The sequence below is a fragment of the Rhinatrema bivittatum genome, chromosome 1, assembly GCF_901001135.1.
Source record: "Rhinatrema bivittatum chromosome 1, aRhiBiv1.1, whole genome shotgun sequence".
NCBI lineage: Eukaryota > Metazoa > Chordata > Amphibia > Gymnophiona > Rhinatrematidae > Rhinatrema > Rhinatrema bivittatum.
The window spans coordinates 468,875,406-468,900,746 of NC_042615.1; the positions used below are offsets into that span (position 1 = coordinate 468,875,406).

General features: G+C 48.1%; 1 protein-coding gene across 2 annotated transcripts in view; it reads left to right on the forward strand.

Annotated features, from left to right (window-relative positions):
- IFT74 (intraflagellar transport 74) overlaps positions 1 to 25,341 on the forward strand; it is a 584,252-nt gene that overhangs the window by 103,375 nt on the left and 455,536 nt on the right. For both annotated transcript variants that reach the window (XM_029606405.1, XM_029606412.1), the window contains exon 8: positions 22,460 to 22,521. In XM_029606405.1, coding sequence (XP_029462265.1) covers positions 22,460 to 22,521 — 62 coding nt within the window. The remainder of the gene's footprint in view (positions 1 to 22,459; positions 22,522 to 25,341) is intronic.

Consider the following 25,341-nt stretch of genomic DNA (forward strand, 5'->3'; position numbering starts at 1 on the left):
GCTTACGCTTGCTTTTGTTCAGACTGAGGAGATACTGTCTTCCTGTGCGGGAACTCACGCGCAACCTCAGAGACAAACTTCTGAAAACTACTTTGAAGCTCTGCCTCCCAGGCCTGATTGGCATTTCCCATGACAGCATGGCTAATTCATCCTGCTATCTATGGAAACACCGCTTACGGTAAGCAAACTTGCTTTTTCTAGAGCTGCAGCTGTTTTTCTTTCCTTCCTTTATGGTAGTACAAGCCGTTAAAACGGGCTACATTAAAAAAAATTTTCGGTCCGTTTTCAGACACTGCACCCATCTACACTTCTTTTCCCTCACTCCGCCTTCCCCTTGCACATTCACCTCAGTCACTCATCCTCCTCCCCCTCGGTCACTCACCTCCCCTTCCCTCCCCTGCCCCCACTCAAACTCCCTTCCCTCACTCTCACCTTCCCCATCATTCTCTCTCCCACTCCCTCCCCTTCCCTCACTCTCACCTCCCCTCTCATTCTCCCTCCCCTCATTCTCCCTTCCCTTCCCTCACTCTCACCTCCCCCCTCACTTTCACCTCCCCCTCCCCTCCCTCCCTTCACTCTCACCTACCCCTCATTCTCACTCTCACCTCCCCCTCCTCACTCACTCCCAGCTCCCTCCCCTCACTCTCACTCCTCCCCTCAGTCTCCCTCCCACTTCCCTCCCCTCTCCCCCTCATTCTCTCTCCCACTCCCTCCCCTCACTCTCACCTCCCCCTCTTTCTCCCTCCCACTCCCTCCCCTCAATCACCTCCCCCTCACTCTCACCTCTCATTCTCCCTCCCCTCCCCCCTCATTCTTCCTCCCTCCCTCCCTCCCCTCCCACTCCCTCAGTCATTCCCCACCCACTCTCAATCCCCTCCCTCACTCTCAGTCCCCACCCCCTTCCCTCTCTCTCTTATGCTCTTCAGCGTGGCCTGCTCATGGAGACGGGAGGTCTCCAGGGATCCCTCCCCAGCGCGCACCTCAGCTGCTCCATGCCACCGCTGCCACATTTCCTCCCGATATCGCTGCCGCCGCTCCTCCCACCTATTGTAGCTCGGCCCGCCTGACACTCGCATACCGCCGCTGCTCCGCCCGATATCGCTGCCGATCCGCCGCTGCTGCTCCTCCCAGCGCCATCTTAGCTCCACTCTGACCGACGTGCTCTCCCGCCCGCGCATGCGCAGTAGAGCTGCTCTCTACTGCGCATTTGCGGACCGTCGGTCAGAGCCCATTTATAAGGTAGATTATTTCTTTTTACTTTTTCCTCTTCTTTCCACTGTCTGCCAGCCTCATGGCGAGCTTAGTCAATGTGCAATCTGACAGTCTAGTACTATCACTTATTAAATAAATACTGCACCTGCAGTTTAGTATCTGTGTCCTCTCCTTGCTCTGTCTGTTTTTGTACCTTTGTCAGATGCTTCCAGGACTGACTGAATGCAGTCCGTGGGTGATCCATGTAGGCCGCTGAGCCTGGGACTCACCTGAGTTCTAACCTGGCAGGAGTTCCATGTCATTTCACCAACCAAACAGCATCAGTGTAGGTTCAGACAGTGAAGAGATCAAAACTGTTCGGGGGGTGGGGGTGGGGGCAGAGCTCATCCTTCCAACATTCAAAGGAACTAGTCTCCATGGGCAGGAGCCCTCGACAATGTAGCCTCCCCACCTGCTTGCCTGAGATGGCAGTGCAATCTCCTTGAGAGAGGGTGAGCAGGAACCTGGGCAAGCAGCTTGCTATCGCACTTTCGAAGCCATGCTCAATAACGGTTGCCCATGCTCATTTGTGACCAGCGCACCATTGATCTGACGCGTCAATGTCAAGACCACGTTGGGGACCAGGACTGCCATTGAGCACAATGGTCACATTGGATGCTGTCAAGGTGCCGGGGTGCCCTCGATGCCATCGAGGTATGTGACAGTCCTCGATGCTGTAAGGGACTTCTGTGCCACAGGCATCATCTTGATGCACAGAAGTCATTGAGCACCTTGGACCTTGATGTGGCGGAGTAGCGGCACCAACCTCTAGTATTGGGGACCAGGACTTCCATCAAGTGCTATGGTCCCCCTCGATGCCATCAGAACCGCCATCAGTACCCCGGGGTCTTCGATACCATTGTGGCCATCAATGCCATTGACGCCCTCGTTTCCATCGAGGTGCGTGCATGGCCACCCTCAATGTCTTCGTGGTATGTGGCCTCGATGCAGTGGCAGCCCTTGATGCTATCGCGGTGCGGGGCCGCCATGGAAGCCATTGGGAGTGTTGGCCATCAGTGCCATTTGTTGCCCCTCTTGACAAGGATGAGCACCATTAATGAAGCACTGGAATCACCTGTGAGTACCCTGGTCATCCTGGAAGCCATCGACCCACTGGGGCTCCTGAGAACCTTCAAGTGCCACTGAAGCCCTCAGGTGACAAGGGTTTCAGGCTTGGTTGAATTAAATGCCGAGGTTGGCATCCATTCAAAGCAACCTGGGACACCAAGGCATCCAGGCACAGTGGTCCAGTGCCCTCCAGGCTCCTTATGGTGTCCTGACGGAGCACCGAGGGGCATCCTCTTACCCATCATTGGCCTATGGCTGTCAGGAACCATGTATACTGATGATCTCGGGTGTCTGAGCCGCTGGGGTTGGGGGACATTGGAGGCATAGCCTGGATTCTTGCACCATCGGTGTTAATGAGCACTAGAAAGGCTATAGTGAGCCATAGCTGCTGGCAAAAGACACCATCGAGCTTACAACATAGATGCCCTCGGACGGATAGGTGAGTCGAGAGGAACTGTTGATGATGCTGGCAGTCATCGGTTCCTTTGGGGCTACAGAACCTCTGCCTGCAGGCACCCCTGGCATCCTTGGTTGCCGCCAATCCATCGATGCCTTCGGGCACCGGAGATGGCGCTATATACTGTCAAACTAATTAAGACATGGTCAAGTGCCATCAAAGATCTGGGTGCAATGTCATTTGATGCTCTTGATGTAATCCATCGTAGGTGAGCACAAGAGTGCTATTGGCCCTACGGGCACAGTCATCACAATGGGCACCAGTGAACAAGGTCAGAAGCCTCAGGACATGACTGCAGAGCACCATGGACACCATCGGTTGCCATGGACTACGCTGCTGTTGTTCCATGAGAGAACGTTATCAGGTACTGGAGGGGGTGATACCATAGAATGCAACCCACCACCATGCCATAAACGGAGCCCATTGGTACTGGGGATGCCATCGTCACACTGTTCCTATTCACTCCACTGGGAGTTAGTATGATAATGGAGCGCAACATGTGCGGTTAGGTATGGCAAGCCCTCTGGTCCAAGCACCTCGGGCGATGGTAGGCAGGATTCTCCCTGTCTGTGCAATACTCAGCCATGCCAGGGTTCTGCCATCGTCACGTCAAGATATCGTCCTTCTCGTCAGTTCTGCACCACAAAGTGCTGGTCCCAGGAAACAACACGGAAGCCGATCCAAGATGGCAAGTAGCAACCAAGAAGAATAGATCGGTACAATAGGGATTCTTTATTCATAGATGTGGTACATTTGCAAATAAAAGCCCGACTCTGGTCGAGTTTCGCTCATATGAGCTGCTTCAGGGGCTATGATAGTCATAAACGTAAAAATAACATTTATAAAACACATATAGCAAGCACGTACATAAATTAAAAAATAATACAAAGACAAAATGCAATTAAAAATATATCAACTATTAGATATCTATAAATTAAAAATGTATAAATTAAAAATCATTTATGACAACATAGATACATATAGATGGGGAGGAAGTGATGTCACCGAAGCAGATGGCTGGCTAAATCAAAACTCCCACTTCCAACAACCCTAATCTCCACGAATCTCAGGCATCTACACTCAAAAAAAGCTACAGGGGAGCAGGATAGCTGTTTTAATAAACCCTGATGTCGGTGAGACAAAATCCGTAGATTTTTGTAAATATTCTTATCAAAAGCAGGAGCCAATTACTGGAGCCGGACTACCTAATATGGCATTCCAGGAAGAAGGCCCGATTCAAGATGAGCTCCCGACCAGAGCAGAGATGCAAAAATGTTTTGCTGAATTGCGACAGGATTTACATAACAATAAACAAGAAATCATGGACTCAATCAAAGAAATAAAAGAGGAATTAGCTGAGAACTTCAGCGCATATTTGACATTGAGTCTAAAGCGGACGCACTAACAGAACTCAAAATGGTGCGGGAAGCCCACACAACGTTGCAAAAAGAATTTGAGACTCTATTTGACAAAGTGGAAGACCTCGAAAATCGCTCTCGCCACCTCAACTTGAGGTTTACGGGCATCCCAGAAACGCCGGACTTCCAGAATTGCACGGAGGTGGTAGTGGAAATCAGTAAAACTTTATTGGAAATGCATGATCTGCCAACACCCTCACCCAGCCCAGAAGTGAAAATCGACCGCGCACACCGCGCACTTGGGCCTCGACTGGAAAACAGACCGAGGGATATAGTCGCATGCTACCATGACTATATTATTAACGATAAAATAGCAGCCATAGCCAAAAAGCAAGCGAAATGGAACTGGCAAGGCATAGACATAATGATTTATTCAGATCTGTCACCCACCACAATTCGAAAGCGACAGGAACTGTGACGCATCACGGAAACTCTTCGCAAGGACAATATTAGGTACCGCTGGTTGTTTCCGTTTGGACTGGGATTTTCATTAAAAGGGGAATCTCATAGAGTTAAAAATATGGTAGAAGCAGCGGTGGTAATGCAAGAAGCCGGTTATGCAGGGTTCGAGTAAACCCAGTTTGCATTAAAGGTACCTACAAGAAGGGAAGAAGTACCCCACTGGCAGTGAGTGAACAAGGGAGGCCGTCGGCTTAGACGAAACCTGGAGACCTCCACCCCTAGTCGGGAAGAAACTTGAGTATTATTTGGAATTGTAACGTAATTTTACTACTTTCATGATACGGACAAAAAAGAAAAATAAGTTGAGATGCCTGATCAGGAAACAGTATATTATTTTGCTATAAAAGGAGATTAGTATTCTAAATCTTAATTTATTTTGATGCTATCTATTTTAGTAGAAGCGCAGCTGAGAGTTGTTGGTGGGGAGGCTCTACGGCATCTGTCAGAGTCAGGTCTCCAAACTTCTTCCATCAGGGTACATGTCAGTGCGGTAGTCGCCTTCCATAAAGGTGTCGGGGATGAACCTATTTCAGTACAGCCCCTCGTAACACACTTTTTGAAGGGCTTGCTCCACCTTAAACCTCCACTGCGCCCTCCAGTCCCTTTCTGGGACCTCAACTTGGTTTTGGGACGGCTCAAGAAACCTCCGTTTGAGCCTCTCCAGTCCTGCGATCTCCGCTATCTCACCTGGAAGGTGATTTTTTTTTTGGTGATCACATCTGCTCGCAGAGTTAGTGAGTTACAGGCCTTAGTTACCTACCCGCCTTACACTAAACTTCTGCCTGATAGGGTAGTACTCCACACTCACCCTAAATTTTTGCCTAAGGTAGTATCGGAGTTTCATATCATCAATCCATTATACTACCCACTTTCTTTCCCAGGCCCCACTCAAACCCAGGAGAACGGGCTCTGCATACCCTTGACTGTAAACGTGCTCTAGCATTTTATCTAGACCATACAGCTGCCCACAGGAACTGCACTCAATTGTTTGTTTCCTTTGATCCCATCAAATTGGGCAAACCTGTGGGTTAGCGGACTATATTTCCTTTTGTTACCAACAAGCAGGCATTCCGCTTCTGGCCCTGACAGAGTGTTAAAGCACACTCTGTCAGGGCCATGGCAACATCCTTACAGATGTCAGCAAGCTCGTGCCGCTTGCTGACATCTGTAAGGCTGCTACCTGGAGCTCTCTCCACACCTTCGCAGCCCATTATTTTTTAGACAAGGCTGGCAGACAAGATTCCATCTTCGGCTAGTCTGTGCTACTCAACTTATTTGCGAACTGAGGTACCAACATCCTTCCGCCAACCCGGTAGGGTTCAGAATGCCCCCTACCAAATTCCACCCCAGGTCTTGTGCCTGTTGCATGTCTTTGGGTACATTTGGTGCATTGCTCAGGCATCCTCAGCTCGGTACTCACCCATATGTGAGGACTACCATCCTGCTTGTCCTATGAGAAAGAGTTGCTTACCTGTAACAGGTGTTCTCACAGGACAGCAAGATGTTAGTCCTCATGAAACCCACCCGCCATCCCGCGTAGTTGGGTTCGTTTACGATTTATTATTCTATTTTTCGCATGTATTTTTTACTATAAGACGATACTGAAGGGGGACCCCTGCTGGCTTCAGTGTTGGTGCTATGCTGGGCATGCGCAGTAGGTGCCAGTCAAAGTTCTGGAAACTTTGACAAAAGTGTTCTGTGATTGGACTCCATCCTGATGATGTCTCCCATATGTGAGGACTAACATCCTGCTGTACTGTGAGAAGACCTGTTACAGGTAAGCAACTCTGCTTTGTTGTACTGCTTGTAGATAGATGGTAAAGCAGGAAGGTAAGGCACTGATCCCAGAAGTGCGAGTACGTTCAACAGGTTCAGAAGTGAAGTCTCACCCAGATGTTTCACGATGGCGGAAGCCCGCAGAGAGGATGACTTCGCAGCTGGTGGGTGGAGCTGGAGCACTGGATCTTAGAGGTACTCACAGGAATAATGGCATCTTCCTGATGGTGAAAAGTTGGGACCGAAGGTCCGTAGTGCAGGCCCTCGAGGAGCGAGTACCCGATGATCTGATATCCTGAAATGTAGAAAAGAGAGAAAAGACCTCCGAGGAGCAGTTGTCTAGATAAAGAGGACCCTGGAGGGTAGTTGGAAGCGAGAGACCCCTGAGGAGCGGGTATCTTGAGCTTCTACTGGAGCGAGGCCCTTGGAGAAGTAGCGTCTAAGCGTGCAGCTTAGAGCAGTCAGAGTAGCTTAAACCGAAGTCCTTGCTAACTCAAGGTGGAAGTGAAAGCGGAGGCTAGTTATATCCGGAGGTACTGACGTCATGCGGTGGGGCCGTCCCCGAGGTTCCCACCATGATGTGTATTTGAGCGTAGGAGATGTGCACGCTTGCACCCTAGGAGGCCACGGGAGTGAGCATGGCGGATGGGGACGCTCATGCTGGTCTGGAAACGCCAAAGCCCTCAGCACTTGGCACCGGAGGCAGCCGTCTTGCCCAGAGAGAGAGAAAGGGGAGTAAAAGAGGTAAGGCAGAGCGGTCGCAGCTGTCTGTGACCGGACGCAAAAAGCACAACCCAGATTCTACTACTTATTTTATTTATAATGATCCTATAAATTAGACCTTGCTAGCTTGTAGCAAAACTCTTTGGGATTCTAAGAAACATTTCAATTGTTCAGACTGAAAAAATACATAGCTATCCTTGTTTTTTATTACACACTTACATGGGAATCTTAAATGGAATGTCATCCTTAAGGTTAATGCTTCTTGGCAAAGTGCAAGAAAGCTTTTCCTTCTCTGTTGTGTGGTTTTTGTCATATCCGGAAAAATTCTTATTTTTTGTCCCATAAAGAGGATATTTATTTTCTTAAAATATGTTCACATAACATCACTTAACGCCTTTTCAGTAAAAAAGGAAATAAGTAAAGTAGCTCTTTCTGCAATTTCATAGGATGAAGTTGAGGTTTCTAAAATCAGTTAGATTTTCTAAATCCACCGGCACTATTTGTCTTTGTGGACTAGCCCTAGTAGGAAGAAAACATACTTTATCTAGGGGGGAGCCATTTCAACTGAATAACCCAGAACCTCTAAGAAATATCTTTTTAATGTAACCCATGGAATTTCTCCCACTACCCTAGGGAAATTTAATAGACGAAGATTTAAATGTCTTAGAGCATTTTCAATAACCTCTACCTTCCTATTTATTGAATTACAATCTTGTATTATAGTTGCTTGTACAACCTTAACCTGTTGAATTTCACTCTCTACATTTTGAAATTTTTCCATCATTTCTTGACAATTGTTTACACAATTATTATTCATTTGTTCTAATTGCGTAGATAACGAATTAATTTTTAACAAGGAATCTGAGAAATTTCTCACCATTGTTGAAGTCAAGACCCAAAGAGAGTCTAAAGTGACCACCTCCGGCTTCTTTGATGTTAAATTTAGGCAGGGAAGGTTCAGGGGTTGATCTCCAGGCTTTACCCCACCTTCCACCTTCTGGTTTTCAATACCTTTCAGATCTAAGACTCCTACTCCAAACCCAGATGGCACTAGGGAAATCTGAACAGGATCACCTGCTGACCTTGCTCCCTCCTCCTCTAGAGCCTGGATCACCACATCGGTGGTCACATTTGAGTGCGGTGTTGACGTGTCCCATGCTGTTGGTGGTGGGCGATCATCGAAGGGGCTGAGGGTCACTTCGCCTGAAGTTAAGGAAGATTCTCCTTGCATCCCCTTAACATCCGGTACTCCTGCCCCACTTTTTGTAGTAGATCTGGAACACTGCTAGATGGTTCTTTGATCAGTAGGCAACGTAGGGCTGGAATGATATGCCCTTACCTTGCCTTTCCTTTTAGATGGCATTGTCTATCCAAGAAAATCGCTGAATCTAATTCAGATCAATTCAGTGCAATTGGAAAAGGGCAAAGCTGTGTTCCGGTGTTGGCGTGCAATCCCCTATTAAACTATGGAGGCTTCAGAAATTAGGAGAGTCTGAAAAATATCCAAGGAAACTTTCACAGCTTGGGTCAAAATTGAGGAGATAAAACAAAGCCGTGTGCCGGCGGCAGCTGCGTGATGCAGAAGGGGCGTTTTTAAAGCCCCTCTAACGTCCCTTCCCGATGACGTAGGGTTCGAGATAGGCACCAGTTGTTCCTTCGGGGTTAGTAGATTCGCCTTACCCTGAGATGTCTGCCGACTCGGGACTCTTTCCTCCTTCCTCCACCTCGATAGGGACTTTCACAAAGGGCGTGTTACCACTCACGATCAGCAGGGTCCCGGGCTCTCGGAAGATTTATCTACGAGTTCAGGGATGCTCCCGAGAGAGAGGCATGCTGCGACGACCAGTTCGCCTGGCGCCTACCTTTCAGCAACCTCTTACGAACCCTCGGGTTTTAGAGACTCCAGCAGCTTCCGAGGAACCTATGCAAATCGACCGATGTCACATAACTCCTCAGGAACGGCAGCAGCGTAGACTGAACAATCTCTGTTTATACTGTGTGGGACCGGGACACTTCGCTAACAAATGTCCGAATAAGTCGGGAAACTTTCGGGCCTAGGCTTGCTGGGAGAGGTCTCCCTGGGTCCATTCAGCCCCTCTCCACAGATTCTGATTCCTGTGGCCTTAAAGTTTGGACAAGACACCCTTCAATGTCAGGCCTTTATAGACTCCGGAGCTGCAGGCAACTTCGAGGAGCAATTGGTCAACAAATTCCATATTCCCACCGAGACTTTCAAAATTCCTTTGGTAGTCTCACCCGATTCTGGACAACCCATTGGAGAAAAGATTACCACCATAACGCAATCCATCAACATGACTATGGGAATACTTCATCACGAAACCATCCAATTATTCGTTCTGCCTTCTTCGGTCAACCAGATTATTTTAGGACTACCCTGGTTGAGACAACACCAACCCCACTTAGACTGGGGAAATTTACAACTGGCTAAATGGAGCTCCCACTGTCAATGCAACTGTTTAACGAGCATTTATCCACCCAACATTATCACTTCTGATTCCACGAAGATTCCAGCCGCCTTACCCAAGCACTAAGCAGAATTTATTGATGTTTTTAGCAAACAAGCCGAAACCCTTCCACCACATCGTTCTTACGATTGTAAAATCGAATTACTGCCAGGTAAAGAGCCCCCCAGGGGGAGAATTTATACCTTATCAGAACCAGAATCGAGAGCCATGACACAATAAATCCAAGAAAATCTGGCAAGAGGATTCATTAAACCTTCCTCCTCCCCAGCGGGAGCAGGATATTTTTTTGTTAAAAAGAAAGATGGCTCATTACGGCCGTGTATCGACTATAGAGGACTAAATGCCATAACAAAAAAACCCGGTATCCGATTCCTTTAATTTCAGAACTTTTTGATCGCCTAAAAGGAGCCCAAATTTTCACTAAACTCGATCTGCGAGGAGCCTATAATTTAGTCCGAATTCAGGAACAAGATGAATGGAAAACGGCTTTTAACACACATAATGGACTCTACGAGTATCGGGTCATGCCGTTTGGCCTCTGTAATGCTCCGGCAGTCTATCAGAACATGATTAATGACATTTTTCGTGATCTGCTATATTCCCATGTCATTGTTTATCTGGACGACATCCTAATTTTTTCTAAAGATCAATAACAACACCAACTTCATGTCAAGCAAGTATTACAACGCCTCCGAGACAACAAATTATTTGTTAAATTGGACAAATGTCTTTTCCATCAGGAGGATCTACCATTCCTGGGATATATTGTTTCAAAAGAAGGCCTAAGCATGGATCCGGAGAAACTTAAAGCCATTTTGGATTGGTCTCAACCCACAAGACTGAAGGCCTTACAAAGATTTTGGGGATTTTCCAACTATTTCCTGTTAGGATCCAGAAGTGGATCCTTAGGCCGACCGTCGTTGGAAAGATCTTCGCCTGGAAACCCGTGACGCCCCCAGAGGAGCTGTGAACGCCCGGGTCGCTAGGACTTAGGTGACTTCACCCTGGAAGTCCGAGGTCCCCCCAGGAGGAGCCCGTAGGGACCCGGACCGCTGGGACTTAGGAGAGAGGCTGGCGTGGAAGGAACCCGGACCGGAACTGGAACAGGAGTGAAGACTGGAGAGAAGGTGAAGACGAACCGTGATCAAGGCAGGCAGCTGGAATCAGAAGCGAGAGACAATCCGTGGTCGAGGCAGGCAGCAGGAATCAGAAGCGGGAGACAATCCGGGGTCGAGGCAGGCAGCAGGAATCAGAAACAGGAACGCTGAAACTGGCAAGCAGGAACAGGAGAACCTGGAACAGCAACTAACCCACAGAAGTGACCTCGTTGCAAGGCAAAGCAGGAAGGGCTGGAGCCGACTTAAATTCCCCGCCGGCACTGACGTCATCCAGGGGGCGGTTCAGCACATCCGGGTGCTGGACTGTCAAAAGGCCGGCCCTCGCGCGCGCGTTCCCCTTCGGGGGAGGAGTCATCCGCGGGGCTCGGCGGTGTTGCCGGCGTCTCCCACGAGGCGAGGCCGTCGCCATGCGGCCAGGCCGGCCCCGGATCCCGCGGCTCGCGGCAGGAACCCGGACCCCGCTGAGGAGGTAAGGACCCGGTCGCTAATGCAGCGACCGGGGCCGTAACAGTACCCCCTCCCTTATGCCCCCTCCGCAGAGGGCCTGGCTTACCGGGATTATCCTGATGGAATTGAGTTAGCAGTGATTTATCAGGATGTTCCGAGCCGGCTCCCAAGAATTCTCCTCGGGACCGCAACCCTCCCAAGCCAGAAGATACTCCCAGTGACGAGCGTGGAAGCGTACGTCCAGTACTTCCTGTACTTGATACGTGAGTTCTCCAGTGGAAGAAGAAGAAAGTGCATCAGTAGTTGGTCGATGGAAACGTGAGAGCACCACAGGCTTCAATAGGGAAACGTGGAACACGTTATGTATGCAAAGAGAAGAAGGAAGATGAAGTCTATAAGATACCAATCCTATTCGCTCAGCTATTCGAAAGGGACCGCAGTATCTAGGTGCCAACTTACGGGATCGGTTAGGTAGCTGGAGATTTCTGGTACTTAACCATACCTTAGTACCCGGTAGAAACACTGGCGCTGGACGCCGGTAGCGATTGGCGCTTCGTTGAGTTCTTTCCACGGCAGTGGAGAGTCTTTGTTGGATTATTTTCCAGCGACGATGGATCTGATGAGCTACTGTCAGTGCAGCTGGTGAAGGAACGGTAATTGGAACAGGTACCGGAGGCCTCGGATGGCGCCCAAACACAATCTGAAAAGGTTTTTGTCCAGTAACCGAATGGGTATGGTTATTGTAGGCGAACTCGGCCCAGGGAAGAAGGGAAACCCAGTTAGTCCCTTTCTCGGAGATGAAGCTTCGAAGGAAAGTCTTCAGTGAACGATTCATGCGCTCAGTTTGTCCATTACTCTGAGGATGAAATGCAGTGGACAAATTTAGCTGTACCCCAAACTTCCTGCAGAGGGCACGCCAGAAACGGGCAGTAAATTGCGGACCTCTGTCAGATACTATACTTTGCGGAAGACCATGGGCTCGAAAGATGTGTTGCGTGAATAGGATCGCAAGTTCAGGTGCCGAAGGCAGTTTGGGCAGTGGTACCAAATGAATCATTTTAGAAAAACGGTCCACAGTGACCCATATCACTGAATTACCTTCAGATGGCGGCAGATCCACTACAAAATCCGTGGCGATGTGGGTCCACGGTTCAGTGGGTATGGGTAATGGCTGTAGAAGGCCCCAAGGCCGGCCACTAGGAGGTTTTTGTCTTGCACAGACCGGGCATGAATCCACATACAGGCGAACGTCCTGTCGTACCTTGGGCCACCAGTAGTAACGGTTAAGAAGATTGAGTGTCCTTTCTCTTCCGGCGTGACCCCTGGAGAGGGAATCGTGAGCCCAGGCGAGGACTCTCTTGCGATCTCTGCGAGAAACCACTACTCGCCCTAGAGCAGATACTGTGGTACTGGCGACTTGGATCTTGGCAGGGTCGATGATGTTCTGCGGGGAATCTTCTTTTTCCTCTCGTACTTCGTAACGAGACAGGGCATCTGCCCGGACGTTCTTTGCGGCTGGACGATATTTCAAGACGAAATCGAACCGATTAAAGAAAAGTGACCAACGTGCCTGTCTGGGATTAAGTCGTTGGGCTTGATTTAGAAACTCTAAATTCTTATGATCCGTGTAAATGATTACAGGGTGACGAGACCCCTCCAGCCACTGTCTCCACTCTTCAAGTGCCAGTTTAATCGCTAGCAACTCCTTATCTCCTATTCCGTAGTTGCTTTCAGCTGGGGTAAACTTCTTGGAGAAGTAGGAGCAGGGTAGTAGATGTCCGGAACTAGAGTTTTGAGATAGGACTGCCCCTACGGCTATATTAGAAGCGTCCACCTCGACAAAGAAAGGTCTTGTCGGGTCCGGATGTCGTAAACAGGAGTCCTGGAGGAATGCCTCTTTTAAGTCTTCAAAGGCTTTACTAGCTTCTTTAGGCCATACTCGACTGTCTGCGCCCTTCCTGGTCAGGGCAGTTAGTGGTGCCACCAATCGGGAATAGTGAGGAATAAAGTGTCTATAGAAGTTTGCAAACCCCAGGAATCGTTGCAAAGCTTTCAATCCCACCGGACGAGGCCATTTCCTGATGGCGGACACTTTGCTGGGATCCATACGAAATCCGGTTGCTGAGACAATATACCCTAGGAAGGGCAGAGACTCTTGTTCAAAGAGACATTTCTCAAATTTTGCATATAGATGATGATCCTGCAAGATCTGGAGCACTTGTCGAACGTGTCGTCGGTGGGAGATCAGGTCCGGAGAGTGAATGAGGACATCATCCAAATACACAATTACACATGTGTGCAGTAATTCCCGAAGAATCTCATTCATTAAGTGTTGAAACACCGCGGGGGCATTGCACAACCCGAATGGCATCACTAAGTATTCATAATGCCCGTCCCGGGTGTTGAAAGCAGTCTTCCATTCGTCCCCGGGACGGATACGAACCAAATTGTAAGCCCCTCGGAGGTCCAGTTTAGTGAAAACCCGGGCTCCTTGGAGTCGGTCCAATAATTCAGGAATTAAAGGAAGCGGGTAGCGATTCTTCTTAGTGATGGCATTGAGCCCACGGTAATCTATACACGGCCTCAAAGAACCATCCTTTTTTGCAACGAAGAAGAAACCCGCCCCTGCGGGAGATTTCGAAGGCCGGATGAACCCCTAAGCGAGGTTCTCAGTGATATAGTCCGACATAGCCCTGGTCTCGGGCTGAGACAAGGGATATACTCTTCCCCGAGGAGGGGTGGAGCCTGGAAGCAGTTCAATCGCACAATCAAAGGGGTGATGCTGTGGTAACAGTTCCGCCTTCTCCTTGGAAAACACATCCGCGAAGTCTGCATACGGAGCCGGTAATAATGGACCGGCATGTGCCAGCGGAATCTGTTGCCCCCTCCTAAGTTGGATGCAGGAGCGGAAACATTCGGGACTCCACCTGGTAATCTGAAAGTCCTTCCAGCGGATTTCAGGAGAGTGTTGCTGGAGCCAGGGTAATCCAAGAACCACAGGGTGTACCGATTTTTCCAGAACCAAAAGTGAAATCTTCTCGGTGTGAAACAAGCCAGTCTGGAGGGTAAGTGGTGTGGTAATGGTGGAAATGCTGCCGGACAGGGGTGTACCCTGGATCGAAGTAACCCTTAAGGGGGGTTCCCGAAGCTGTGTGGTGAGCTGTAGCTGTCGCACCAAGTCCTTCGTAATAAAGTTCCCTCCAGCCCCAGAATCGACGAGGGCTTGCGTCTGGAAAGAACCTCCGGGATATTTCAAGGTTACCGGTACTGTACACTGAGGAGCTGCATTGAGACAGCCTAGGGAGCACTCCTCTCTTATACCTAGGCGCGAGAGTTTTCCGCCCGTTCCTTGCACTGTGCGAGGAAGTGACCCTTATCGCCACAGTACAGGCACAGCCTCAGATCACGGCGGTGCTACCTCTCTTCGGGTGTCAAGGATGACCTCCCCAACTGCATGGGTTCCTCCGTGGAGGTCTCCGCCGGAGTGTTGGTACCACGAGACCCTGAATTAGCTGTTCTGGTTGACGCAGAAGACAAGGAGGCCAACCGTCGAGGAGGACGCCCCTCCTTAGCCCTTTGTTGAAGGCGTCGATCAATGCGCCCTGCCAAGTCGATGAGGGAGTTAAGATCCTCCGGGAGGTCGCGGGCTGCCAACTCGTCCTTAATCCTGGCTGCTAAACCCTCCAGGAACACGCCTCGGAGAGCATCGTCTTGCCAGCCTACTTCCAGGGCGAGAGTGCGAAACTCCAAAGCGTAATCTGCAAGGGTCCGCGCTCCCTGCCGAAGCTGGAGCAGCTCTGAGGTTGCTGAAGTCTGACGTGCAGGTTCATCAAAGGTTGACTTGAAATCCTGCACGAACCGGTTCAAATCGCTCAACGCTGGATCATTCTTCTCCCACATGGGAGATGCCCAATTCAGTGCCCGCCCATCTAGCAGCGAAAAGATATAAGCCACCTTGACGCCATCCGATGGGAACTGATTGGGCAGGAGGGCAAATCGCACAAAGCATTGGTTTAAAAAACCGCGGCAAGCCTTGGAATCCCCAGAGTATCGGGATGGCGCCGGAAGCTGCGTAGGCGAATGGAGGGTTACCACTGGCACAGGTGCGGGTGCAGGTACAGGAACTGGTGCGAGAGGTTCTGCATCCATGCGCGCAGCCAACCGTTCCACGGTGGCAGCCAGGGAGTCCAACACTTGTTGTTGTTGAACCAGACGCTGGGCCAGGCCCGGAATGGCCTGCAGGCCGGCGAGATCTGCCGGATCCATGGCCTTGCAAGCTGTTACGATCCGGAAGTGGATCCTTAGGCCGACCGTCGTTGGGAAGCGGTCGGGAGGCAGACACACACAGCCATGGAAAGATCTTCGCCTGGAAACCCGTGACGCCCCCAGAGGAGCTGTGAACGCCCGGGTCGCTAGGACTTAGGTGACTTCACCCTGGAAGTCCGAGGTCCCCCCAGGAGGAGCCCGTAGGGACCCGGACCGCTGGGACTTAGGAGAGAGGCTGGCGTGGAAGGAACCCGGACCGGAACTGGAACAGGAGTGAAGACTGGAGAGAAGGTGAAGACGAACCGTGATCAAGGCAGGCAGCTGGAATCAGAAGCGAGAGACAATCCGTGGTCGAGGCAGGCAGCAGGAATCAGAAGCGGGAGACAATCCGTGGTTGAGGCAGGCAGCAGGAATCAGAAGCGGGAGACAATCCGTGGTCGAGGCAGGCAGCAGGAATCAGAAACAGGAACGCTGAAACTGGCAAGCAGGAACAGGAGAACCTGGAACAGCAACTAACCCACAGAAGTGACCTCGTTGCAAGGCAAAGCAGGAAGGGCTGGAGCCCACTTAAATTCCCCGCCGGCGCTGACGTCATCCAGGGGGCGGTTCAGCACATCCGGGTGCTGGACTGTCAAAAGGCCGGCCCTCGCGCGCGCGCGTTCCCCTTCGGGGGAGGAGTCATCCGCGGGGCTCGGCGGTGTTGCCAGCGTCTCCCACGAGGCGAGGCCGTCGCCATGCGGCCAGGCCGGCCCCGGATCCCGTGGCTCGCGGCAGGAACCCGGACCCTGCTGAGGAGGTAAGGACCTGGTCGCTAACGCGGTGACCGGGGCCGTAACAATTATCGCCAATTCATTTCTGACTACTCCACATTGGAAGCCCCCCTTGCCCCCTTACTGCCTTAACTAAGAAAAAAGCCCCAATTCATAACTGGCCCGTGGAAGCCATCCAGGCGTTCCAACAGCTAAAACAGGAATTTACCAAAAATCCATGCCTTATACGACCTGATCCATCAAAGCCGTTCATTGTGGAGGTTGATGCCTCAGCAGTAGGTGTTGGAGCTATTCTATTACAACCCTCGGACTCTGGAACATTACTCACATGTGCCTACTTTTCCAAAAAGTTTTTTCCGGCGGAGAGGAACTATGCCATAGGAGAAAGAAAATTATTGGCAATCAAGGCGGCATTGGAGGAATGGAGACATCTTCTAGAGGGGGCCAAATATACTGTCAAGATCTACACGGATCACAAGAATCTCGCCTACCTATCACAGACTCAACGTTTAAATCCCAGACAAGCTCGCTGGACATTGTTTTTCAGTCGGTTTGAGTTCAAGATACATTTTCGGGCCGCCAAGAAGAATGTTAGAACAGATATGAACAGATAATACAAAGGACCTCGGAATTTGGATTGACTCCGAACTAAACTTCAAAAAAAACATCGCTATGAAAACAAAAGACGGCTTCCATAAACTCCACATACTGAAACACCTCAAGCCCCTACTACACCAACAGGATTTCAGAACCGTCCTGCAAGCTCTCATCTTCACCAGCCTCGATTACTGCAACTCACTACTAATTGGTCTTCCCAAATCTACCATAAAACCACTCCAGCTGTTACAGAATGCTGCTGCTAGAGTTTTAACCGGCAAAAAAAAGTCAGAACACATAACCCCTGTTCTGAAGAGCCTTCACTGGCTACCGGTCGAACAAAGAATAAAGTTCAAAACCCTAACAATCCTACACAACGCGATTTACAGATCAGATAACACCATCCTCGATAACATGCTCCAAACACACAAACCGCAACGCACGACAAGAACCGCAAGCAAACTGCTCCTAGCCATACCTTCCCTACCATCAGCTAAGCACTCCAACACAAGGAACAGAGCCTTCTCAATCGCAGGACCAAAAGCATGGAACTCCCTACCTGACTACTTAAGTTCACTCAGAGACATAAAATCCTTCAAAAAAGAACTCAAAACATGGATATTCAGACAGACTTTCACTGATGATGTTGGCTAAGCATACATCAAACATACACACCAGAGACTCTCTGACTTTACCCTGATTTTCTTGGAATTATGCATCAACACCCGTTATACCCTTATTAGACAATATTTATACATAGTTAGATTGGTTTCCCTCAAATCTTTCTACAATGTTTCCGTTATATCTAGTTAACATGATACCCTTTTATTGTTCGTTGTCTGTATCAAATTCTTTACCTGTATCAAGTTGTTATACTGTAAACCGGAGAGAAGGCAGATTGCTATTCTTCGGTATATAAAATAATTTAAATAAATAAATAAATAAATATGTTGTCTCGAAGTTTCATTCCAAATGATACTCTGGAACCATGTCGCCATATAATTGACCCAGCCAGGATAATGGTGGCAGCCACTTTTACGGTTCCGGTGGGGAAAACAGTAGTATCTAAGCGACTTCGACAAAAAGTTCTTAAATGGGCTCACGACTCTCAGTATGCGGGACATCCCGGGATTAACAGAACTAGAGACCTTGTCTCACGTTCTTATTGGTGGCCACGATGGAGATCTGATGTGAAGAGCTACGTGGACTCATGTTCTACATGCGCTGCCCCAAAGGTTCCATGACAATGGGCGGCTGGACTGCTACAACCTCTGCCTATTCCAAAGATACTTTGGTCACAGATTGCCACAGACTTTATAACCAACCTTCCTCCGTCTGAGGGGAATACTGTGATTTGGGTGGTTATTGACCTGATTTTCTAGAATGGCCCATTTTATCCCACTCCCTGGATTACCCTCTGCCTCAGAATTGGCCCAACTCTTCGTACAACACATTTTCCATATCCATGGGCTACCTTCTAATATTGCGTCAGACAGAGGGGTGCAATTTACGGCAAAAGTTTGGAGAGGCTTGTGCAAGAAATTTCAGATCAAGTTAGAATTTTCATCAGCTTGTCATCCCCAGTCCAACGGATTACATGAACGCACCAACCAGTCTCTTAAAACTTTCTTATGATGCTATGTGAATCAAAGACACGATGACTGGGCATCCCTGTTACTTTGGGCCGAACTATCGCACAATAACCATGTTACCCAAGCAAGTGGAACCTCACCGTTCTTTTTAGTCTTTGGGAGACATCCGTGTATTCCTCTCCCAATTGCTATTCCGTCATCCTGTCCGGCCGTGGACAAAACGGTGCAATCTATGACCAAACTCTGGGGGGAGACTCAAAAACTGCTGCTACGAACTTCCAGTAAAATCAAGAATCAGGCTGATGAAAGGAGGAGAAAGTGACCTTCCCTTCAACCAGGAGATTTGGTGTGGTTAAGCACTAAAACCTCAAATTACTTACCCCATCTCTAACATTTGCTCCTAAGTACGTAGGACCGTTTCCGGTGATTAATGAAGTCGCTTTTAAACTCCAGTTGCCTCCCACTCTTCATATCCATAATGTGTTTCACATCTCTTTACTTAAACTGGCAATATTGTCCTGGCCCTCCAAGAGAATCAAGAAAATGACTCCTTCTTTGAATTAAGACGACACACAATATGAGATTAAAGAAATATTGGACTCCAGGAGACTTAGAGGAAGAATACAATATTTAATTGCATGGAAAATTTTGGTCCTGAGGAGAATTCTTGGGAGCCACGTGAGAATATCCAAGCATCTCATTTACTCCTCCCTCATTTAGAGGGAGGAGGAATAGCCTAGTGGTTAGAGCAGTGGACTATGAACCAGGAGACCAGGGTTCGAGTCCTGCTGTCGCTCCTTGTGACCTTGGGCAAGTCACTTTACCCTCCATTGCCTCAGGTACAAAAACTTAGATTGTAAGCCCTCTGGGGATAGAGAAATACCTAGAGTACCTGAATGTAAACCGGTGTGATATCTCATTTGAGATCGAATGTCGGTATATAAAAATAATAAATAAATAAATAAAATAAACTTTGACAATTTCACCAAAGACTTCCTCATAAACCGGGGAACCGGGGAGGTACTGTTACCACTCATGATCAGCAGGGTCCCGGGCTCTCGGCATTTCCAGCGCGCGGCGTCACAAAATGCTGCGGCATCACACTACGCGCCTCGGGCAAATTGCGCGGGAGAATTTCAGTACTTAAAGCCCCGACTTCAGCATAACCTCGCCTCAGCTACAGGCTATCTTGTGCTGGTGCTCTCCTCGGATTCTGTTGTTTCACTGCCTGACTTGGTTTACCTCTCCGTTTGTACTCTTGCCTTGCTGCCTACCTCGACCCGGACCGGGCTTGGATTACTCTTGCTTCGCTGTCTACCTCGAGCCGGATGGGATTGGGACTATTCCGGTGTACTTCACTGGATGGGTGGACCTCACCATTCCTACTGCTTGAGATCCTTCCTTTTGGCCTAAAGGTAAGACTGTTAACCGTCAAGGATTCACTAAATCGAAACAGGGCATTTTTAAAGCCCCTCTAGCGTCCCTCCCCGATGATGTAGGGTTTTAGACAGGAACCAGCTGTTCCTTCGGGGTTGGAAGATTCGCCTTACCCCGAGATGTCTGCTGACTCAGGAATCTCTCCTCCTTCCTCCACCTCGATAGGGACTTTCATGAAGGGCATTTTTAAAGCCCCTCTAGCATCCCTCCCCGATGACATAGGGTTCGAGACAGGCACCAGCTGTTCATTCAGGGTTAATAGATTCGCCTTACCCTGAGATGTCTGCAGACTTGGGACTCTTTCCTCCTTCCTCCACCTCCGCAACTGCGCTTTCCACTCTGGAACAGGGGATCTTGTTTTTGACTCTTCTGACTCAAATTGTTCTAACCACAAATGCATCTATCCTGGACTGGGGCGCTCATGTAGATGGTCTCGGTACCCAGGATCTTTGGTCTGCTCAGGAACATTCATGTCAGATCAACATCCTGGAGTTTAAGGTGAATGAGTATGTGCTATGGGCTTTCAGAGGTTGGCTGCCCAACAAAGTTGTCCTAATCCAGACCGACAATCAGGTAGCCATGTGGTATGTCAACAAGTAGGGAGGCACGAGATCATACCTCCTGTGTCAGGAAGCGGTTTATATCTGGTCGTGGGCCTTGTCCTATGGGATGGTGGTCAAGGCCATGTGTCTGGCTAGGATGAAGAATTTGGAAGGCTAAGTCGAGCCTTCAGCCCCCATGAGTGGTCCCTGGACCAGGGGGTAGTGAATCGGATATTCCTCATCTGAGTGAGCCCAGACTTAAATCTGTTCATGTTCCCTTGCAACAGAAAGGTGCCTCAGTTGTGCTCCCAGTACAGGTCAGATGGCAAACCAGCCTCAGACACCCTTGCCTGTCATTGTGGCAAGGGTCTTCTGTATGTGTATCCCTCTGACTCCCTTAGTGGCGAAGATTCTCTTGAAGCTTAGCAAGCACAGGGGAACTATGATCCTCATAGCCCCTCATTGGCTGAGATAGGTTTGATTTCCACTTCTGCCAGAGTTGTCCATCCAGAAACCTTTCAGTGATCCCAGACTGATTGGGGCAGGCTGCGACATCCCATCCTACAAGCTCTTTCGCTCACAGCCTGGATGTTGAGAAGTTGATTCTGCAGCCGCTTAATATTTCAGAAGATGGGTCTTGTGTCCTGGTGGCTTCTAGAAAGCCTTCCACTAGAAAGTCCTAACGGCTGAAGTGGAGGAGGTTTTCAGTGTGATGTGAGCAGAAGGCCCTAGATCTGTTCTCTTGCCCCCACACAAAAACTGCTTGATTACCTTCTACACTTACCAAAGGCTGTCTTAAAAACTAACTCCGTTAGAATTCATGGTATAGATGGTACGCCCATCTCTGTACAGCCTATAGTTGTATATTTCATGCGGGTCCTGCTTCAGTTGAAGCCTCCTCCTTAGGCCTCCTGTTATGTCTTAGGACCTCAACATGGTGTTAGCTTAGCTGATGAAAACTTCTTTTGAGCCACTGCTGGAAGGTCATATGATTGGTGGTGGTCACTTCAGCATGCAGGGTCAGCGAGCTCCAGGCCTTAGTGATTTTTCCACCATATGCTAAATTTTATCACAACAGGGTGGTCTTGAGTATGCACCATAAGTTCCTACCTAAGGGTGCGACATGGTGTTCTCTCCACATTCACATCACAGTTCTATCTGGATAGGGATATCTGACGTGACAGTAGTTTCGGCAGGTCTGTCCTTCGGAACCTGTTTGAGGTGTAGAACCCATCTCTCCCAACCTAGAGTCCATTGTTTGTGTTCAGGCTGTCTTCCTCTCTGTTGACTAATATCACTGGTGTTGTGCCCTTTGGCACTTGGTTAGATGTCTTTTCGTCCCCTTTTGTGTTGGGGAGTAGCCTGTAGCTAGGAATTAACCCATGTGTAAGGACTACCATCCTTCTTGTCCTTGAAGAAAGCAGAGTTGCTTACCTGTATCAGGTGTTCTCCAGGGACAGCAGGATGTTAGTTCTCACGAAACCCATCCGCTACCCCGCGGAGTTGGGTTTCTCCTATTTTTATTTTAATTGTAATTCTGTGTTACGAGACTGAAGAGGGACCCTGTGTGGACGCGTGGTATAGGGCATGTTGGATATGCTCAGTGTGCCTAGTCATAGTTCTAGAAACTTTTAATAAGTTTCCCACATTGGGCTCCATCTGATGATGTCACTCATGTGCGAGGACCAACATCCTGCTATCCTTGGAGAACACCTGTTACAGGTAAGCAACTCTGCTTAACTTTAGTCAGAAATATTCAGTGGGATTTATCCCACTGAATATCCAGGATATCTTATCAGACTAGCGAAATAAGTTATCTATTGGAGGCTTTTTTAAATAGTGGCTTCAAAAAGATTTTGCTATTAAACTTGGCACGGATTAGACAGTTCAAGATTTTATGAATGCATAAAGCAGTCTATGATTTTTATGAATAATAAACCTCTGTTTCGATTAGTTTATAGCGATGGATGAAGGGATAAATATGTATGGTGACATTTTATTAATGACAAATGTATTCTCATGTTTAATGCATTTATATTATCTTTACAGCTCAAATCTCAAAATGATAGGGAAGCACAGAGCATGGATATCATTTTTACTGAGAGACAAGCGTAAGTATAAAAAGTGTTGCACGCTATGTTTAATAATAGGAAAAAAAACAGATTGTAATTTTCCAGAAATTACCTCAACTTTAAAGCTAAAGCGTACATTTTTCTCTGAGAATAAGCAGTTCATACATCACTATGAGTGACATTATCTTGATAAAATGAACAGCTTCTTGCAGAACTTTCCAGGAATGTCTTCAAGTCCTTTGGGCTCTTTTACCTAATTCCATCCCCACTAATTTCTAGTTATTTTTCTATCGATGCATATTAAGATTTATTATTTCCTAAATATTTTACAGTCCGTATAGTCTGTATATTATTTTGGCGTGGCTAAACCAGTTTTTCTGTCTCTAGGAATTGTTTTTCAAACTAAAAATGTCCTCATTTGTTTTGTGTCAACAATGATGTTCCTTCCCATGTTTGAGAACCAGAGCAGTGAATTCATGTTCTGTCTCAAGTGCAACTAGAATATGTCTGTTACTAATCATAAAGGTTTCTACAGATGTCTGGGCAAAATCATTATGATTCCATTTGCAAGATCTTGCAAAGATGTTGCCCAGAGCAATTTAGGCCTGGAAGGGACCAGCTTAAATCCAGTTCTTCGAATCTGAACTTAAAGATCCATCACATGGTCGCCAGATCTAATCTTGGCTTTGATGACTAGGCTTAGCTGAAGAGGCTCTTAATCTCTTTGGTTCATCAGACCTAGGTTAGATAGGCCCAAGTCTCAAGAATTCTCTCACCTTGCTTAAGATGCAGCATGGGCTCTGAAAAGTAAGAAAATTGCTGATAAGAGTGGAAGCTTTGGTACATCTTTGTGATTCTTTGACATTTGACTCTAAGAACACACAATGGCAGGAAGTTCTGCACTCTCTGAAGTGGCCCATTCTCAAGATGTATTTATTGTATGTATTTGTTTGATTTAGATTCTGCTTTTCAGGCACTTTAAAGCCGATTACATTTTGGTACTGTACATATTTTCCTATCCCCAGAGGATTTACAATCTAAGCTTGTACCTGTGGCAATGGAGGATAAAGTGGCTTTGCAAAGGTCACAAGGAATGGCAGTGTGATTTGAACCCTGGCTTTCCTGATTCACACTATTATCTTGCCTGTTTAACATCGAGGGCTACTGCTGGTGGTGTGTTTCCCTCCTTCGTGATATTTGAATGCCAGCTTCCCAGGCCTGCTTACTACACCTTTTGAGTGTCATACAATTGTTTCTCCAGTCTATATTGCCCAGAGCCTTGAAACTGAGCCCAACCTCTTTAGATTGGTAAACGGGCCGAGCTCTGTCCTCAGGGAGCCTCTGTGACATGAGATCCCCCATATTTTTAACTAAATGCTCCAGATACTCTCCAAACAGGAGTTTCCCTTTAAATGGAAGCTTCCGCAAAAGAGATGTAGACCAGGAATTTGCTGCCAATTATGAAGTCAGAGGAGATGTCTGACCGAAATTTTGGAAATCACAGACCGACAAGAAATCCAGAGGAGATCATATAGAGCATACGATAAGAAGGCTGCAGCCGATTCCATTTTGGCCACTTTCACCTTTCTGGAAGCTGCTGCATCCAGCGCAGAAGTGCTCTAATCATGAAGCAATCACAAATAGAAATTTTAATTACCAGAGTTGTAGAAGTAAACAGGTGCTTCAAGGGAAGCTCTGTCATTCGATCCTGAGAATCTTTAAGAGAAGTGCTGCCCTCTACTGGAACATTTGTATGTTTGGTCACCATGGTTTCATGTGCATCCAACCGAGGAATCTGAAAAATCTCTGAACTACATCTTACAAAAGCAGATTTTTTCACTTTTGAGACCGCTATCAGGAGCTTCCCACTCTGTCAGCATCATCTCTTCCACCTCAAAGGGTAAAGGGAAAGCTTTGGATTTGCAGACCCCCTGGATGATAGTGTCCCAAATAAGGATAACCTCTGCTTGAGAATCCCCAGTCCTGAGACAGGACACCACCTGGTCAATCAACATTGGAATCTCATAAGAACATAAGAAAATGCCATACTGGGTCAGACCAAGGGTCCATCAAGCCCAGCATCCTGTTTCCAACAGTGGCCAATACAGGCCATAAGAACCTGGCAAGTACCCAAAAACTAAGTCTATTCCATGTTACCATTGCTAATGGCAGTGGCTATTCTCTATGGGGTAGATTTTAAAAAATAGCGCGATCGCGTACCCCTGTTGGCGCACCAGGCACAAACAAAAGTACGCTGGATTTTATAAGATACGAAATAGGCACATAACTAAGTTATCCTCCCTATCTGAAGGAAGTTTCCCTTTTCCAGAGATGTACAGCTGGCTGAAATCAAATGCTCCTCAGTATCTTCCTGCACTTCCTCCAAATCAGGAGAGGGAGACTCTGAAGTCCCCCTTGAGCATTTGTTGGACCCTGGCTCCACAGGAAGAATCTTGCTAGACCCTTCTGGTTTTTGGATGGCGTAAAATGCTTTATGCAGCAAACAAAAAAACCCCTCAAAGGACAAATTAAAAGTTTTAGGGGTGGTCAACTCTGGTCCTCGAGAGCCAAAAACAGGCCAAGTTTTCAAGATATCCATAATGAATATGAATGAGATTTATTAGCATGCACTTCCTTCATTGTATGCAAATCTATTTCATGCATATTCATGCGGATATCATGAAAACCTGGATTATTTGTGGCTCTCAAAGTCGAGAGTTGGCCACCCCATCTTAGATTGTCCCAAAAGGCTCCATTTCTGAGGGTCCTAAACAGTTTCTAGCAATAGAGAATCACCAAAGACACTCACCAAGTCTGCCTAAGTCTTCTTCATGCTTGAAGCTCCTGTGGGAGACAGGC